Source organism: Chiloscyllium plagiosum, unplaced genomic scaffold (genome assembly GCF_037043375.1).
Source record: "Chiloscyllium plagiosum isolate Xiang-an unplaced genomic scaffold, Cpla_swu_hap1 HiC_scaffold_14, whole genome shotgun sequence".
In the NCBI taxonomy this organism is placed as follows: domain Eukaryota; kingdom Metazoa; phylum Chordata; class Chondrichthyes; order Orectolobiformes; family Hemiscylliidae; genus Chiloscyllium; species Chiloscyllium plagiosum.
In genome coordinates this window covers 39,375,471-39,394,606 of record NW_028270152.1, presented here as the reverse complement: position 1 = coordinate 39,394,606, position 19,136 = coordinate 39,375,471, and the positions used below count along the sequence as shown (strand labels likewise).

At 43.2% G+C, this 19,136-nt stretch overlaps 1 protein-coding gene across 2 annotated transcripts in view; it reads left to right on the top strand.

Moving 5' to 3' along the window:
- Nucleotides 1-19,136, top strand: part of dnah12 (dynein, axonemal, heavy chain 12) — a 284,710-nt gene that overhangs the window by 173,939 nt on the left and 91,635 nt on the right. For both annotated transcript variants that reach the window (XM_043708118.2, XM_087994328.1), the window contains 3 exons: nt 11,589-11,783; nt 16,351-16,484; nt 18,383-18,545. In XM_043708118.2, coding sequence (XP_043564053.1) covers nt 11,589-11,783; nt 16,351-16,484; nt 18,383-18,545 — 492 coding nt within the window. The remainder of the gene's footprint in view (nt 1-11,588; nt 11,784-16,350; nt 16,485-18,382; nt 18,546-19,136) is intronic.

Genomic DNA, 19,136 nt, shown 5'->3' with positions numbered 1-19,136 from the left:
GGGTTGGAGGTTACCAAGGTGGAAGATGAGGCATTCTTCCTCCAGGCGTTAGGTGGTTAGGATGTGGCAACGGAAGAGGCCATAGGATTTGCATGTCCTTGGCAGAGTGGGAGGGGGTGTTGAAGTGTTCGTCCACGGGACTTGGTTGGTGTCCCAGAGATATTCTCTGAAGCATTCCGCAAATAGGCGTTCTAGAACATAGAACATAGAAAAATACAGCGCAGTAGGATCTGCCCTCAATGTTACGCAGATCCAAGCCCACCTAACCTACACTAGCCCACTATCCTCCATATGCCTATCCAATGCCCGTTTAAATGCCCATAAAGAGGGAGAGTCCATGACTGCTTCTGGCAGGGCATTCCATGAACTCACGACTCACTGAGTAAAGAATCTACCCCTAATATCTGTCCTATACCTACCACCCCTTAATTTAAAGCTATGCCCCCTCGTAATAGCTGACTCCATACGTGGAAAAAGGTTCTAATGGTCAACCCTAACTAAACCCCTAATCATCTTGTACACCTCTATCAAGTCACCCCTAAACCTTCTTTTCTCCAATGAAAACAGCCCCAAGTGCCTCAGCCTTTCCTCATACGATCTTCCTGCCATACCAGGCAACATCCTGGTAAACCTCCTCTGCACCCGTTCCAGTGCCTCCACATCCTTCCTATAGTTTGGCGACCAAAACTGCACACAATACTCCAGATGCGGCCGCACCAGAGTCTTATACAACTGCAACATGACCTCAGGACTCCGGAACTCAATTCCTCTTCCAATAAAAGCCAGTACGCCATATGCCTTCTTCACCGCACTATTTACCTGGGTGGCAACTTTCAGAGATCTGTGTACATGGACTCCAAGATCCCTCTGCTCATCCACACTACCCATTAGCCCAGTACCCCATCTTTTTGTTACTCATACCAAAGTGAATCACCTCACACTTACCCACATTGAACTCCATTTGCCACCTTTCTGCCCAGCTCTGCAGCTTATCTATATCCCACTGTAACCTGACACATCCTTCCTCACTGTCAACAACTCCACCGACTTTCGTATCATCCGCAAACTTGCTCACCCAACCTTCTAGCCCCTCCTTCATTCAGTGTCTTCGCAATCTCTTCAGCCTCCCTATAAAAATGACAAACAGCAATGGTCCCAAAACAGATCCTTGCGGAACACCGCTAGTAACTGCACTCCAAGATGAACCTTTACCATCAACTACTGCCCTCTGTCTTCTTCCAGCCAGCCAATTCCTAATCCAAACCTCCAACTCACCCTAAATGACATACCTCCGTATTTTTTGCAATAGCCTACCATGGGGAACCTTATCAAATGCCTTACTAAAATCCATATACACCACATCTACTGCTTTACCCTCGTCCACCTCCTTAGTCACCTTCTCAAAGAATTCAATAAGGTTTGTGAGGCAGGACCTGCCCTTCACAAAACCGTGCTGACTATGCTTGATCACATTATTCCTATCCAGATGTTCATAAATCCTATCCCTTACAATTCTCTCTAAGACTTTTCCCACAACAGAAGTGAGACTCACCGGCCTATAGTTACTAGGGTTATCCCTATTCCCCTTAGAACATAGAACATAGAACAATACAGCACAGAACAGGCCTTTCGGCCCACGATGTTGTGCCGAACATTTGTCCTAGCTTAAGCACCCATCCATGTACCTATCCAATTGCCGCTTAAAGGTCACCAAAGATTCTGACTCTACCACTCCCATAGGCAGCGCATTCCATGCCCCCACCACTCTCTGGGTAAAGAACCCACCCCTGACATCTCCCCTATACCTTCCACCCTTTACCTTAAATTTATGTCCCCTTGTAACACTCTGTTGTACCCGGGGAAAACGTTTCTGACTGTCTACTCTATCTATTCCTCTGATCATCTTATAAACCTCTATCAAGTCACCCCTCATCCTTCGCCGTTCCAACGAGAAAAGGCCTAGCACTCTCAACCTATCCTCGTACGATCTATTCTCCATTCCAGGCAACATCCTGGTAAATCTTCTCTGCACCCTCTCCAAAGCTTCCACATCTTTCCTAAAGTGAGGCGACCAGAACTGCACACAGTACTCCAAATGTGGCCTAACCAAAGTCCTGTACAGTTGCAACATCACTTCACGATTCTTGAATTCAATCCCTCTGCTAATGAACGCTAATACACCATAGGCCTTCCTCCAAGCTCTATCCACCTGAGTGGCAACTTTCAAAGATCTATGAACATAGACCCCAAGATCCCTCTGTTCCTCCACCTCACTAAGAACCCTACCGTTAACCCTGTATTCCGCATTCTTATTTGTCTTTCCTAAATGGACAACCTCACACTTGGCAGGGTTGAACTCCATCTGCCACTCCTCAGCCCAGCTCTGCATCATATCTAAGTCCCTTTGCAGCCGACAACAGCCCTCCTCACTATCCACAACTCCACCAATCTTCGTATCATCTGCAAATTTACTGACCCACCCTTCGACTCCCTCATTCAAGTCATTAATAAAAATTACAAACAGCAGAGGACCCAGAACTGATCCCTGCGGAACTCCACTTGTAACTGGGCTCCAGGCTGAATATTTACCATCTACCACCACTCTCTGACTTCGACCGGTTAGCCAGTTTTCTATCCAATTGGCCAAATTTCCCTCTATCCCATGCCTCCTGACTTTCCGCATAAGCCTACCATGGGGAACCTTATCAAATGCCTTACTAAAATCCATGTATACTACATCCACTGCTCTACCCTCATCCACATGCTTGGTCACCTCCTCAAAGAATTATGCATAAGGGAACCACATTTGCTATCCTCCAGCCTTCTGGCACTTTTCCTGTAGACAACGAGGACATAAAAATCAAGGCCAGTGGCTCTGCAATCTCTTCCCTTGCTTCCCAGGGAATCCTAGGATAAATGCCATCAGGCCCAGGGGACTTATCTATTTTCACCCTTTCCAGAATTTCCAACACCTCTTCCCTACATACCTCAAAGTCGTCCATTCTAATTAATTGTGACTCCGTATTCACATCGGCAACAATGTCCTGTTCCTGAGTGAATACTGACGAAATGCATTCATTCAGTGTCTCCCCAATCTCTTCAGCCTCCACATGCAACTTCCCACTACTATCCTTGACTGGACCTATTCCTACCCTCGTCATTCTTTTATTCCTGACATACCTATAGAAAGCCTTTGGGTTTTCCCTAATCCTACCAACTAAGGACTTTTTATGTCCCCTCCTTGCTGCTCTTAGCTCTCTCTTCAGATCCTTCCTGGCTACCTTATAACTCTCAATCGCCCCAATTGAACCTTCACGCCTCATCTTTACATAGGCCGCCCTCTTCCCTTTAACAAGGGATTCCAATTCCTTATTAAACCACGGCTCCCTCATACGACCCTTTCCTCCCTGCCTGACAGGTACATACTTATCAAGGACACTCAATAGTTGCTCCTTGAACAAGCTACATATATCAAATGCTCCCTTGCCTTGAATCTTACTTTTCCAAGCCACGCATTCTAAGTCGTGCCTCACCGCATCATAATTTCCCTGCCCCCAGCTATAACTCTTGCCCTGCAGTGCACACTTATCCCTCTCCATCACTAGAGTAAAAGTCACCGAATTGTGGTCACTGCCCCCAAAGTGCTCACCTACCCCCAATTCTAACACCTGGCCTGGTTCGTTACCCAGAACCAAATCCAGTATGGCCTCACCTCTTGTTGGCCTGTCTACATATTGTGTCACGAAACCCTCCTGCACACATTGGAGAAACACCGACCCATCTAACGAACTCGAGCTATAGCTTTCCCAGTCAATATCAGGAAAGTTAAAGACCCCCATAACAACCACCCTATTACTTTCACTCTTCTCCTGAATCATCCTCACAATCCTTTCTTCTACGTCTCTAGGACTATTAGGAGGCCTGTAGAAAACTCCTAACAGAGTGACCTCACCTTTCCTATTCCTAACCTCAGCCTAAACTACCTCAGATGGCGAGTCTTCATCCATCGTCCTTTCCATCGCTGTAATACTATCTTTGACAAGCAATGCCACACCTCCCCCTCTTTTACCCCCAACTCTGACCCTACTAAAATATTTAAACCCTGGAACCTGCAACAGCCTTCCCTATTCTACCCATGTCTCCGTAATAGCCACAACATCGAAATCACAGGTACCAACCCACGCTGCAAGTTCACCTACCTTATTTCGTATACTTCTTGCATTGAAGTATACACACTTCAAGCCACTTTCCTGTTTACAGGCACCCTCCTTTGAGATTGATGCAATATTCCTAACCTCCCTATACTCCAGGTCCTGCACCCTTAAGCTACAGTCTAGGTTCCCATGCCCCTGCAGAGTTAGTTTAAACCCCCCCCAAGAGCACTAGCAAACCTCCCCCCAAGGAGACTGGTGCCCCTCAGGTTCAGGTGTAGACCATCCTGTTTATAGAGGTCCCACCTTCCCCAGAAAGAACCCCAGTTATCCAGATACTGGAATCCCTCCCTCCTGCACCAGCCCTGTAGCCACGCATTTAACTGTTCTCTCTCCCTATTCTTCGACTCTCTATCATGTGGCACGGGTAACAAACCAGAGACAACAATTCTGTTTGTTCTAACTCTGAGCTTCCAACCTAGCTCCCTGAAAGCCTGCCTAACATCATCAGCCCTCCTCCTATCTATGTCGTTGGTGCCAATGTGGATCACGACTTCGGGCTGCTCCCCCTCCCCCTTAAGTACCCGGAAAACACGATCAGAGACGTCACGTACCCTTGCACCTGGGAGGCAACATACCAAACGTGAGTCTCCCTCGCCCCCCACAAAACCGCCTATCTGTGCCCCGAACTATCGAGTCCCCAATAACTATTCTGTCTCTCCAATGTAGAGGAGACTGCATTGGGAGCAATGGATACAGTAAATGACATGCGTGAAAGTGAGGGTAAAGTTCTGATGGTAATGGAAGGCTTCTTTGGGGCTTTTGATGGAAGTGAGTGGGATGTATGGGTGCAGGTTTTGCAATTCCTGCGGTGGCAGGGTAAGGTCCCAGGAGGGGAGGGTGGTTTAGTGGGGGGCATGGACCTGACAAGAGAATTGCGGAGGGAAAGGTCTTTACGGAAAGCAGATAGGTGTGGGAAGAGAAATATGTCTGTGTTGGGTGAGGTCCATTTGTAGATGGTGGAAATGGTGAAGGATGATGTGATGTATACGGAGGTTGGTGGGGTGGAAGGTGAGGACCGGTGGCGGGGGGGGCTCTGTCCTTGTTGCGGTTGGAGAGGTGGGATTCGTGGGCGGAGGTGCGGGCAGTGGATGAGATGCGCTGGAGGGCGTCATTGACCATGTGGGACGGTAAATTGAGGTCTTTGAAGAAGGAGACCATGTGGTATATTCTGTGGTGGAACTGGTTCTCCTGGGAGCAGATGCGGCGGAGGCAGAGGATTTGGGAGTAAAGGATAGCATTTTTACAGAAGATAGGGTGAGAGGAGTGTAGTTCAGGTAGCTGTGGGTGTCGGTGGGTTTGTATAAGATATCTGTATTGAGTTAGTCACTGTTGATGGCGATGGAGAGGTCCAGGAAGGGGAGGGAGGAATCTGAGATGGTTCAGGTGAACTTGAGGTCAGGGTGGAATGTGTTGGTGAAGTTGATGAACTATTCAACTTCCTCATGGGAGCACGAGGTGGCACCAATACGATGTAGCAGAGGAAAAGGTGGGGAACGGTGCCAGTGTAACTGTGGAAGATGGGCTGTTCCACATAACTGACCAAGAGACGGGCTTAACTGGAGCCCATTTAAGTACTCATGGCCACCCCTTTCACCTGGAGGAAGTGGAAGGATTGAAAGGAGAAATTATTGAGGGTGAGGACCAGTTCAGCCAAATGAATGAGGGTGTTAGTGGTGGGGATGCTGGGAGAGGAAGAAATGGATGGCTTGGAGGCCCTCATCATGGCAGATGGAGGTGTATAGGGACTGGATGTCCATGGTGAAGATGAGGCATTTGGGGCTGGGAAACAAAAGTCTTGGAAGAGGTGGAGGATGTGGGTGGTGTCCCGGACGTATGTGGGGAGTACTGAACTGGACTGTCCATATGAATACTGTGGCTATAAATGCAGGCTAAAAGTTAGGAATGGTGCATGAATAACTCATCGAATAACTCCCCAAAGCCTGTCCATCATCTAAAAGAATAAGTGTTGGGCTAGCAGGGATGGCAGTGCAGGGAGAGCAATGTTCCTCCTGCATGATGTTTGAGGTCAAGGATGCCATTAGTGTCCCATCCAAGTACATCTACAGGAAATGCACCTCTCGCTCCTCCAAGACCATGTTAGGGAATTGGAGCGGGAGCTGGATGAACTTCGGATCATTCGGGAGGCAGAGGCTGTGATAGATAGGAGTTACAAGGAAGTAGTTACTCCTAAGTAAGAAGAAAGCTGGGTGACTGTTTGAAAGGGGAAAAAACAGTCAGTGGAGGGATCCCCTGTGGTCGCTTCCCTGAAAAACGTATACCGGTTTGGATACTGTTGAGGGGGACGACTTACCAGGTGCAAGCGGTGAGGCCCAGGTCTCTGGCACAGAGCCTGTCCCTGTTGAACAGAAGGGAAGGAGGGAAAGGAGGAGAGTGTTAGTCATTGGGGGCTCAATAGTTAGAGGCTCAGATAGAAGGTTTGTTGGGAATGAACAAGACTCGCAGTTGGTGTGTTGCCTCCCAGTTGCCAGGGTCCGTGATGTCTCGGATCGTAGCTTTGGGGTCCTGAAGGGAGAGGGTGACCAGCCTCAAGTTGTTGTCCATGTAGGTACCAATAACATAGGTAGAAAGAGGGGTAGGGATGTAAGGCAGGATTTCAGGGAGCTAGGGTGGAAGCTGAGAGCTAGAACAAACAGAGTTGTTATCTCTGGAGGCAAAGAATAGGGAGAGATATCAGCTAAACACGTGGCTGCAAGGATGGTGCAGGAGGGAGGGTTTCAAGTTTTTGAATAATTGGGGCTCATTCTGGGGAAGGTGGGACTTGTACAAACAGGACGCTCTTCACTTGAACCAGAGGGATACTAATATCCTGGGTGCGAAATTTGCTGGTGCTATTCGGGTGAGTTTAAACTAGCTCAGCAGGGGGATGGGAACCGGAGGTGTAGTTGCAGTGCACAGGAGGATGGGAGTAGGAAGGACAGGAACAAAATTTCAGGGTCACAGGAATGTACTGGCAGACAGCAAACTGATTTGAAGTGTGTCTACTTCAACGCCAGAAGTATCCGAAATAAGGTAGATGAGCTTGCAGCATGAATAGGTACCTGGGATTTCGATGTTGTGGCCATTTCAGAGACATGGATAGAGCAGGGTGAGGAATGGATGTTGCAGGTTCCAGGGTTTAGATTTTTCATTAAAAACAGGCAAGGCGGTAAAAGAGGGGGAGGCGTGGCCTTGTTAGTCAAAGATAGTATAACGGTGGCTGAGAGAATTTTTGATGAGGACTCATCTACTGAGGTAGTGTTGACTGAGGCTAGAAACAGGAGAGGAGAGGCCACACTGCTTGGAGTTTTTTATAGGCCTCCGCAGAGTTCCAGGGAGGTGGAAGAGAGGATTAGCAAAATTATTCTGAGTAGGAAGTGGTCATTAGGGGGGACTTTAACTTCCCCAACATTGACTGGAATGTTATAGCTCTAGTACGTCGGATGGATCATTTTTTGTCCAATGTGTACAGGACGGTTTCCTGACACAGTATGTCGAAGGGTCGAAAAGAGGGGAGGCCACACTGGATCTGGTGCTTGGTAGTGAACCAGGCCAGGTATTTGATTTAGTTGTAGATGAGCACTTTGGAGAGAGTGACCATAATTCAGTTATGTTTAGTTTAGTGTTGGAAGGGGATAGGTACATGCCACAGGTCAAGAGTTATCGATGGGGCAAGGGCAATTATAATGCAATTAGGCAAGAATTAGGATGCACAGAATGGAGTAGCAAAATGCAGGGGATGCAGACAATCTAAATGTAGAGCTGGTTTAAGGAACAGATATTGCGTGTCTTTGATAGGTATGTCCCTGTCAGGAAGGGAGGAAGTGATAAGGTAAGGGAACTGTGGTTTACTACAGAAATTGCATCTCTTGTTAAGAAGAAGAAGGAGGCTTATGTGTTGATGAGGCAAGATGGTACAGATGATGGAGAGTTACAGATCAACTAGGAAGGATTTAAAGAGAGAGTTAAGAAGAGCAAAGAGAGGACATGAGCAGTCTTTAGCAAAGAGAAATAGAATGAAGGAGAACTCTAAAGCTTTCTATAGGTATGTGAGGAATAAAAGGATGATTAGAGTAGGAATAGGGCTAGTCAAAGACAGAAATAGGAAGTTGAGTGTGGACCCTGCAGAGATCAGAGAGGTGCTAAACGAACATTTCTCATCGGTGTTCACTCAGGAAAAGGAGAATATTGTGGAGGAGAAGAATGAGGTACGAGATATTAGACTAGAAAGGATCGAGGTTAGTTATGCACAGGTGTTATCAATTCTAGAAGGAGTGAAAGTAGACAAGTCCCCTGGGCTGGATGGGATTTATCCAAGGATTCTCTGGGAAGCTAGGGAGGAGATAGCAGAGCCGTTGGCTTTGATATTTGAGTCGTCATTGTCTACAGGTTTAGTACCTGAGGACTGGAGGATTGCAAATGTTGTGCCATTGTTCAAGAAGGGCAGTAGAGATGACCCAGGTAACTATAGACCAGTGAGCCTTACTTCTGTTGTAGGAAAGGTTTTGGAAAGGATTTTAACAGATAAGATTTATAATCATCTAGCAAGCAACAATTTGATTTCAGATAGTCAACATGGTTTCATCAAGGACAGGTCGTGTCTCACAAACCTCATTGAGTTTTTTGAGAAGGTGACCAAGCATGTAGATGAGGGTAGGGCAGTTGACGTGGTATACATGGACTTCAGTAAAGTCTTTGATAAGGTTCCACATGGTAGGCTGATGAAGAAAATGCAGAGGCATGGAATTGAGGGTGGTTTAGCAGTTTGAATTAGAAACTGGCTTTCTGGAAGAAGGCAGCGGGTGGTGGTTGATGGAAAATATTCAGTCTGGCGTCCAGTTACTAGTGGTGTGCCACAAGGATCTATTTTGGGACCACTGCTGTTTTGTCATTTTTATAAATGATTTAGACGCAGGCATAGGTGGATGGATTAGTAAATTTGCAGACGACACTAAAGTCAATGGGGTAGTGGACAGTGTGGAAGAATGTTACAAGTTGCAGGGGGACTTGGATAAACTGCAGAATTGGGCTGAGAGGTGGCAAAAGAGATTAATGCAGCAAAATGTGTGGTGATGCACTTTGGGAAGAATAACAGGGAGGCAGAGTACTGGGTAATGGAAAGATTCTTGGTCGTGTGGATGTGCAGAGGGCTCTTGGAGTCCATGTGCATAGATCCCTAAAAGTTGCCACCCAGGTGGATAGTGCTGTGAAGAAAGCATACGGTGTGTTAGGTTTCATTGGAAGAGGGATTGAGTTCTGGAACCGCAATATCATGCTGCAACTATACAAAACAACTAGTGCGGCCACACTTGGAATATTGTGTACAGTTCTGGTCGCCCCATTACAAGAAGGATGTGGAAGCATTGGAAAAGGTGCAAAGGAGATTTACCAGGATGTTGCCTGGTCTGGAAGGAAGGTCTTATGAGGAAAGGCTGAGAGACTTGGGTCTGTTCTCATTGGAAAGAAGAAGGCTAAGGGGGGATTTGATAGAGACATACAAGATGATCAGAGGATTAGATAGGGTAGACAGTGAAATACTTTTTCATAGGATGATGACGTCAGCTTGTACGAGAAGGCATAACTACAAATTGAGGGATGATAGATTTAAGTCAGATGTCAGAGGGAAGTTCTTTATGCAGAGAGTGGTAAGGACATGGAATGCCCTCCCTGCTAATGTAGTCAACTCAGCCACATTAGGGAGATTTAAACAATCCTTAGATAAGCATATGGATGATTTTGGGATAGTGTAGGGGGAACGAGCTGAGAATAGTTCACAGGTCGGCTCAACATCAAGGACTGAAGGACCTGTTCTGCACTGTTCCATGTTCTATGTTCTGTGTTTTGGACTGTTCTCAATTATCCTGGATGAGTGAAGCTCCAACAACACTTGAGAAGCTTGACATCATCCAAGACAAAGCATTCCACTTGACTGGTACTCCATTCACCACTTTCAAAATCCACTCCCTTCACCACTAACACAATGTGGCAACAAAGTATGTCATCTACAAGATGCATTGTAGTGATTCACCAAGGCTTCTTCAACAGCGATTTCCAAACCCATGACATCTATCACCTAGAAGAATAGCACCTCCAGCTGCATGTTACCCTTCAAGACACGCAGCACCCTGACTTGGACTTATATCACAATTTTTTCACTATCACTCTGTCGAAATCCTGGAACATGCTTCCCAGCAGCTGTGTGAGTATCCCTACACCCCAAGGACTGCAGCTATTCAAGAAGATAGTTCACTAACAACTTCTCCAGAGCAATTTGAGAAGGGCAATAAATGCTGACCCAGCCAGTGATGTCCACATCTTATGAACGATTAAAAAGAAAAATCGGGACCTTAAGCTTGACTGATCTGATTGTGGCCTCAATTCCATGTTCCCAGCTGCAGCCTATTTAAAGTTCTGTCATGAGAAAACAACAATCGATCTTGTTTTACTTAGAAAGCTTTAGTTTAAAACAGGGACCTCAGCCCATATCTTCTCATAGATTGCAAATTTCCTTTTTTCCTTTGTGATAGCATACTGGAGATAGATGAATATATGATTCAAATATGCACATTATTATTGATTTATTTATGGATCTATGTATAATTTATGTGAGATTGGCAGCTCTACATTTTTAATTAATCAAGGAACATAGAAACAAGAAAACTGTCATAGAGTCATAAAGTCATACAGCACAAAAACAAACCCTTTGGTCCAACCAGTCCATGTCGAACATAATCTCAATTTAAACTTATCCCCAGCTGCCTGCTCCTGGCCCATATCCCTCCAAACCTTTCCTATTCATGCATTTATCCAAATGTCTTTTTTACATTGTAATTGTACCTACATTCACCATTTTCTCAGGATGTTCATTCCACACACAAACCACCCTCCGTGTAAAATAGTTGCCCCTTATGTCTTTTTAAATCTCTCTCCTCTCACCTTAAAAATGTGGCTTCTAATCTTGAAATTCCCCCAACCTAGGGAAAAGACATCTTTCATTAACCCAACTAATATCCCTCGTAATTATATAAATTTCTCAGCCTCCTACACTCAGTGAAAAAAAGTCTCAGTCTATCAGCCTTTCTTTATAACTCAAACCTGGCAACATCCGGGTAACCGAGTCAAACAAAGTGAGATCTTCATTGATAGGAAGATAGATTTAGTGATATTTAGTTTGTCTAGTTCGTGCTGATGAAGTACATTGCCTATCAACCTAAGAAACGAAGAGTGTTGGAGACCACCACTGGGTACAATGGAACACAGCCATTAAGCTTGTGATCAAAGGAATTGTAGATTGTATGTTTTTAAGTCAACAATTGGTGATTGTGGGAGTAAATTCTAGAAGTGTTTGTGATCATGCATTTTATTTTAATTGAACAGGGAGTCCGTGTAGTCGCTCAAGCAGGAAACAAAAATGCAGACTTCAGTCCACTAGCTCTCTTTGCATTCTTTGTGAGTCGCTGCAGAGAGAACTTGCACATTGTGGTGGCCTTTAGCCCTATTGGAGATGCTTTCCGAAATCGTCTGAGACAGTTCCCTTCGCTCATCAACTGCTGTACGATTGACTGGTTCCAGGTATGTTAAAATTTTCAATGTATGTGTTTTAAGTACTGGTATCCATGTGTCAAATTATGCAACAAAAAGCTTCCTAAGATTTACACAGACTTTATTATAATAGTTTTCACCTTCTTCCTTCTGTTCATTTCTCTGTCTAGATACCAACAGCCCAGCAAGGAATAAAGCAGTTGTTTTCCCCTCTATTCAGAGATGTTTTTATGCACCACTGAACCTTTTTATCACTAACACCAAATTGCCTGTGGTGGGGTCATGGATACCTGCTGGTGATTCCAAGTTGGTTGCGGTTTAGATATTTTTTAATAAACTGGTTCAGAGATGTTACTCCACATCTCTGGAGGAGGTGAGACTTGAACCCGGGCCTCCTGGCTCAGAGGCAGGGAAACTACCACTGCACAACAAAAGCCCATAAAAAGCAGCTCTTAAAAGGCATGTTATTGACACATCTCTGAAGTAGGTAGGACTTAAACCCAGGCATCCTGGCCCAAAGGGCCCCAAGAGGCCCTTAGAATGCAGTTCTTAAATGGAGAAGTCCAAAGAGCAATACTTGCTCTGATATAATTCTGGAGCTGGTCTGTTTCAGCCTTATAATGCAGGCTCTGACAGGCTCCCTGTTGAAAAGTGTGGTGCTGGAAAAGCACAGCCGGTCAGGCAGCATCCAAGGAGCAGGAGAGTTGATGTTTCGAGCAGGAGATCTTCATCAGGCAGCATCTGACTGGCTGTGCTTTTCGAGCACCATACTTTTCGACTCTGATCTCCAGCATCTGCAGTCCTCACTTTCTTCTCTGACAGTCTTCCTGTCTGAGAGAAAAAGGTATTTATAAAATGTACATAATTTTTAAAATTCGGCTGGCAATATCTATCCTAAGTCTTTTTGTCACTTACACTTGTTATAGAATGTACATTATCTATGTAGACCAATTATCTGTATAACATTCTACTGATATTGTTCTTTTTATGCATAGCATTTCCCCCAAGATCTTAGACAAATAGAATGCCTTGTCAATAGCATTAACATGAAACAAAGTTTCGGCAGCTAATGTGCTCTTCATCACTTTTCTTTGCCTTCCATGACAAGGGGCAACGTTTCCCGTTTTCTCACACAAGGCATATCGCAAATCCTCCTACACTAGAAAATCTATTGGCAAGATTTCTGTGATTTCGTAAAAATGATTATTGTTGAGATCATCAATGGCCAAGTTCCTCCGCATACACTTCTCTATTTCCACTTTTAAAGAAAACCACTCTCAAATTGTGTTTCCACCTTTAGATTTTTCACAACCAAGAGAAATTCCAGCATTTCAAAACTTGCTTCTGGTCTGGTCTCGTTATTATGCCTAATTAGTTGAGCTATCTGATGAAAATTTTCATCTCACCCTTGCTAGCATCCTCATCTTTCTATCTGAATTTGGTGTGACTAATTGCAATATGATTAACATTTCTCAAGTAAAACTCTTGATGTATTATTACATTGACTCATCCTGCTTAATTTCCAATCCAACATATTTGAAAGCACCATAATCTTGACTGCCAGTTTTGAATTCCTTCCTAATTTGATTATTAATATTTTCTTCATGTAATAGGAGCCCCACCACAAAATATTGTTGGCATGCATAAAGATGACCAAAGCTTTTCCATTATAATGTTACTATTATGACACTTGCTGGGGCAGGTATGACTTGTTAAGGAACCAGCTCCTTTTTTCTTTGTTTTTGTTTCTAATGAATCCGCTCAGATATGCTACGACACACCTGGAGCAGGAAAGGAGTGAAGTGTAATGTAATGACATTTGGGGTGAATCCTACATGTCAGGACATAATCCAGATGGAAAGAGAATTCTAAAGATGGGAGAAATGATCTGCTGTGTTGAGAGAAGGCTCCTATGTAAATAAATTGTTGCAGGGGCTAAGGTGAACTAAAGACCTCAGCATTGTGCAGAGCTCAAAATTGATTGAAGTGGGAACTTAAAAGAGTGAAGATTAGATTCAGGTATCAAGGTCTACATGCCTTAACAATGGTTGGCTATCCATACTTCTCCAGGTCCTTCTTACACATAACTTTCCCTGACCCACCCCTGAATACAATTTCAGCCCTTGCTGTGCCTTCACTGTCTGCTCTGATCTTTCCTTCTCTGACCCCTAGTGATCAGGCTGAATTGCTTAATCCTGCTTCAAGTTCTTATGTTCTTTCCAAGGCCCCCACATAGGACTATTCTGGTAGACCAATTGTTTCAACCTGTTTCTGCCTCACACAACTGATATCTGTCTATATTGACATTCATTTTTCATCCTTATTCAACCTCTTCCCACCTACATCTCTATGTCTACTGATTTATTTTGTCATTTAATAGTATTCAGTTTTCTTGCCCTAACCGTCTCCATTTCACCTTTGGCTTCCAACGCTGCTATAGCTCCAATCCTTGATCAGAGATGTAATCACTCCCCACCACCAACTTGCTCTTCTTTCTAGCTGGGCACTTCTCACATTCAATAATCACTTCACTAAATTAAGCATCTTCTGTAGGAAGCTATATGGAGCCAAGCCATCATTGTCTTTTTTTTGGCAAATGTAGAACGTAAATCCTTTCAGGTCTTTTCCTGTACCTCTTTTTCCAGTACATTGATACTCCTTTGTTTTGGTTTCCTGTTCATGACCCAAACGAGAAAATTTTACAAATTTTGCTTCAAATTTTCAAAGTTACATTGATAACTTTGACTTTCCCTTTCCTTTACTTTCTTTTCCTCAGCCTAACTACTTCCATTTCAGGGGTGAAATTATTGACCAGTATTTACCTGCCAAAACAGTTAGCTTTACCACAACTCTTCCAATGCTGTTACCTGTTAAGGATACTACTCCATTCACCCACTTGCTCCACCTTTTTTTGGATCTATTAAGACAATTCCATAATTGACACCAATACTTTCATTATTTCCTTATTTTTCCTCAAAGCAGGATTCCCCTCCACAATGCTTGAAAAGGCCTCCATCCTGTGCTTTTCATTTTCCACAATCTGCCCGCTCCTCTCCCAGATCAATGATAGTTTCCTTTATCATCACCTTCCAGCTTAGTATAGCCAGCACAATTAAAGGTTCATTTTCCACCATTTCTACTGAGTTCATCATGCTGCCACTCATATTTTCTTCACTTCCTCTCATTTTAGCATTCCAAAGGAATACTTTCTTGATATTCATATCCATCCATGCCTCATTTCCCATGCAAGTTGAGGAGATTCAATACCATCCTTTTACTTCCTCTCATCCCACTATCAAGTCCCCAAGTATTCCTTGCAAATGAAACAGTGGTTTACATGTACTTTTTCTTTTTAGAATCCTACATTTGCTGCAAATTGCAATCATTTCAACATAAAAATAATTACAGTAGGTTGCAAAATCGCAGAACTCTTTCATTTACTGCACTCAGTAGATTAGTTGAAAGCCCATAGTTCATATATTGCCAAGTTGAATTTCCTATCATTTACAATAAGTTTTAAAATGTAGGGGATTTAGCTGCCTTGTAATCTATTTGCTCTGTATCTTTGTGGAATTTAGCCTTTTTTACTTAATTCCATTTCATATTCACTGTTCTGTGATTATGGTAAATGAAGTGGCAAAGGCAAATTGGATTCAGTGATTTTGTAGTAAAATCAAGACAGAACTTCTTCCAACTTTTGCAAGTAAACATAACTTACATCTCTATATACATCTCAATTTGCTTTGCACCATTATTCATTTGTCAGTTAATCTATTCTGCCTTTCACTTGGTAACATACCCGACTTTTCATTTATTTCTGTCTCTTCCTTTTCCCTGCTCTCTTCATGCCCTCTACTGATGCTGAGTAAACTGTTGTATATTTTAATATTTTCTGTTTTTATTACAAATTTTCAACATCCAAGTTATTTGTTTTGTTAAATGCAGCAATTCCTCCCTTAAGGTACTTTGGTCCTGCTGCACCTAAAGTTTTGGGCACAAATCTACATCACTGGAGCACTGGCATAAATGCTGGGAGCTCACAAATTATGTAAATATATAGAAGAAGGTTTTCATAGACATATCTCAGAAATGGTATAAATTATTTTTTGTGTAGTGATGATTTGACATAAAACTGACACAAAACAATTAGATAACAAATAAGACTGTGGATGCTGAAAATCTGAAACAAAAACAGAAATTAATGAAGAGTCATTGGACTCGAAACATTATCTCTGCTGTCTCTCCACAGATGCTGCCAGACCTGCTGAACTTCAGCAGCAATTTCTGTTTTTGTTATACATTAAATGTGATTGTTTTTCACAGAGTAAACACTGTAATTGGAATCTCATGTTACAGTTCCACCAAAATATACATCTGGGACAACATATTTTGAAGCTAATGGGGTGGAGATTTGCAATAGTCTAACAGAGTAAGGGTTTCATATATATGTAGGCTTTGGAGGTAAATCATCACAATTGAATGTTATGACCATTAAACATTTCAAAATCTAGTAATTCTATACATTTCTTGTTGTCAGTGCTGGTAACATTGCTGGTAGCGATTCTTACTTACTGAAATATTTTATTTTCTCCTGCAGCCATGGCCTGAGGATGCACTTGAACGAGTTGCAAACACCTTTTTGGAAACACTGGAAATGACTGAATTTGAACGAAGAGAAGTTGTTCCAATTTGTAAATTTTTTCACACATCTGTTATTGAGCTATCAACAAAGTGAGTCCATAATTTCAGGTGACAGTTTTGCTATTCCATTAACTTAGAATTTGTTTACAAAATTCTACATTCATATTTCAGATTAGAAAAGCAATTAATGAGTTGAAAGCCTTAGATCTTCTTTAAAAAAATTGGCTAGATTTTAAACATCCATGTTGAAGTAAAATAGTAATATCCAATCAATTATGAAAGAAAAGCTTACCTTCTGCTCCTAATGCAACCAATACTATTTTCTTTAAGTAAAAAGGCCGCATAGATGTTCACCCGCAACCATTTGAAAGAATGCCAAGGAGCTGACATGTGAATCTTTCTTGTATACTCTCCAATGTTTTTACATTCTTCCTAAAGTTTGGCTTTCAATATATTATTCCAGTTGAGGCCAAACCAGAGGTTTGGTCAAGTTTAATGTAGCCTTCTTATTTTTGTACTTTATGCTCATATTAATAAAGTTAGGATGCTGTACACTGGTCTCTCGCAACCTGTCCTATAACTTTCAAAGACCTAGGAATCTTATACAATCATGTGTTTCTACTGCTGTAACCCTATTCAGAATCTTTTAGTCATAACAGTGCCAGGTTCACATATTGCCCATTGCTGCAATTTCAGGCGGCCCAGTAGAAAGGAGCTGGTACCTCAGCTAAGTCTGTGTTATCACCTGGCCAGGATGACAGCCTAAACTGAAGGGTTTTGAAGGTTGGGTTTGAAAAGACAAGTGGAGAGGGTAAAGGGGAGATGGATGTACAATCATAAGACTTTTTCAAATGATACATAGGGTCCAATCCCCATCCTTTGTTTGACGCCAGTCCATGTAGTGAAACTGCTGGGATATTCATTTGACTAATAGATCCTAGGGCAAGTAGTTTGGCAGTGGGCAGGCCACATATTACATTTTGTGCACTCCCTGGCTTCATACCTCCTAGTGGGGAGCATCAATCCATCCCAAGTTTATAGCCAATTAAGGACCTCATTCTATCCCAGCTATTTTTTTTTTAACCCATTGCGGGCAGGGGAAGCATGGAGATCCTGGCCTGGGCGGCACAGTGGCACAGTGGTTAGCACTGCTGCCTCACAGCACCAGAGACCCAGGTTCAATACCCGCCTCAGGCGACTGACTGTGTGGAGTTTGCACATTCTCCCCGTGTCTGCGTGGGTTTCCTCCGGGTGCTCCGGTTTCCTCCCACAGTCCAAAGATGTGCAGGTCAGGTGAATTGGCCATGCTAAATTGTCCGTAGTGTTAGGTAAGGGTAAATGTAGGGGTATGGGTGGTTTGCGCTTCGGCGGGTCGGTGTGGACTTGTTGGGCTGAAGGACCTGTTTCCACACTGTAAAGTAATCTAAATATAGCAGCCTGGGCTGGTGTCAGGGAAATGAGAGAGCTCCTTGCTGGTCGCCTTCAGCCCATTGAAAGCACTTCTCCAAGATCCTGCACAAATCACCCCACCCCCGCCCCCGAACCCTTACACTGCCATACCCTCCCCCACCTACTTCTCAAAACTGCTCCACACACCTTCACCTCCCTGACCCAGCAATATGCCACTTATCTGTCAGTTCAGGCTTCATTTATTTCTTTAGGGATTATCTGCATCTTAGCAATGGCTACCAATCTCTCTTGTTGCTGCAGGGTTTACAGATGATGGTCACCTGTTTAACCAGCACTTTCCTAAAATGAGACTTACTTCCATGATAAGGGTGAAAGTCTCACTTCGAAAAGATTAACACTGCTGTCAGTATTAAATTGATGAAAGACAATAAGCAGTATTGTGGGCTGGCATCCCCCCTGACATTTTAGATGGAGAGTGGGAGCAGGAACCCTGCCCCACAAAATCTAGCCCATTGACTAGTGAATTTTCTTTTAAGAATTTGACCAGTATGAAATGTCATAATATTAATTTGTTTTAGGTTTCTTCATGAGCTAAATCGCCATAACTATGTCACTCCTACATCCTACCTGGAGCTTATTGCTGCTTTCCGTCAACTCTTAACACAGAAACGGGATACTGTGTTAAAAGCTAAAAAGAGATACACAAATGGATTAGATAAACTGGCATTTGCTGAATCACAGGTAAGTGAATAAATATTAAACAAATGCATGTAAAATATGATATTCTTCATTTAATTTTGTAATTCATTTGCTGTTTCATATCCTTTCAACCATTAAACTACCTTATTACCAAAAGCACAAATTTCACCAATATGCATATTGAAACTAAAAGGTTTTGTCACACCTTCAAATAGAATAAAGTAATTAATTGGAAGTTTTAATATGTCAGTTAGTTGGCAATTCAGAAACAAAATTGGAAATCCAAATTATTATCGGTCTCGGTGCCAGCCATGCCTCAGTTAGTAGTTCTCTGGCTTCTGAGTAAACAGGTTGTTGGTTCAACTCCTACTCCAGGAATAAAGTACAAAATCAAGGATAAAGATCCAAAGCAATATTGACAGTGTTGCACTGTTATACAGATGACCTTTCAGAAAATATATTAAATCAAAGCCATATCTGCCTTCTCAGATGAATATAAAGGATCCCACGGTACAAGTTGAAAACAGCAGGGAAATTCTTCCTGCTGTCTGAGACAATATTTGCCCTCCAGTATATGTCACTCAAAACAGATTATATGGTTACCATCATATTGTTGTTTGTGGGAGCTTGCTG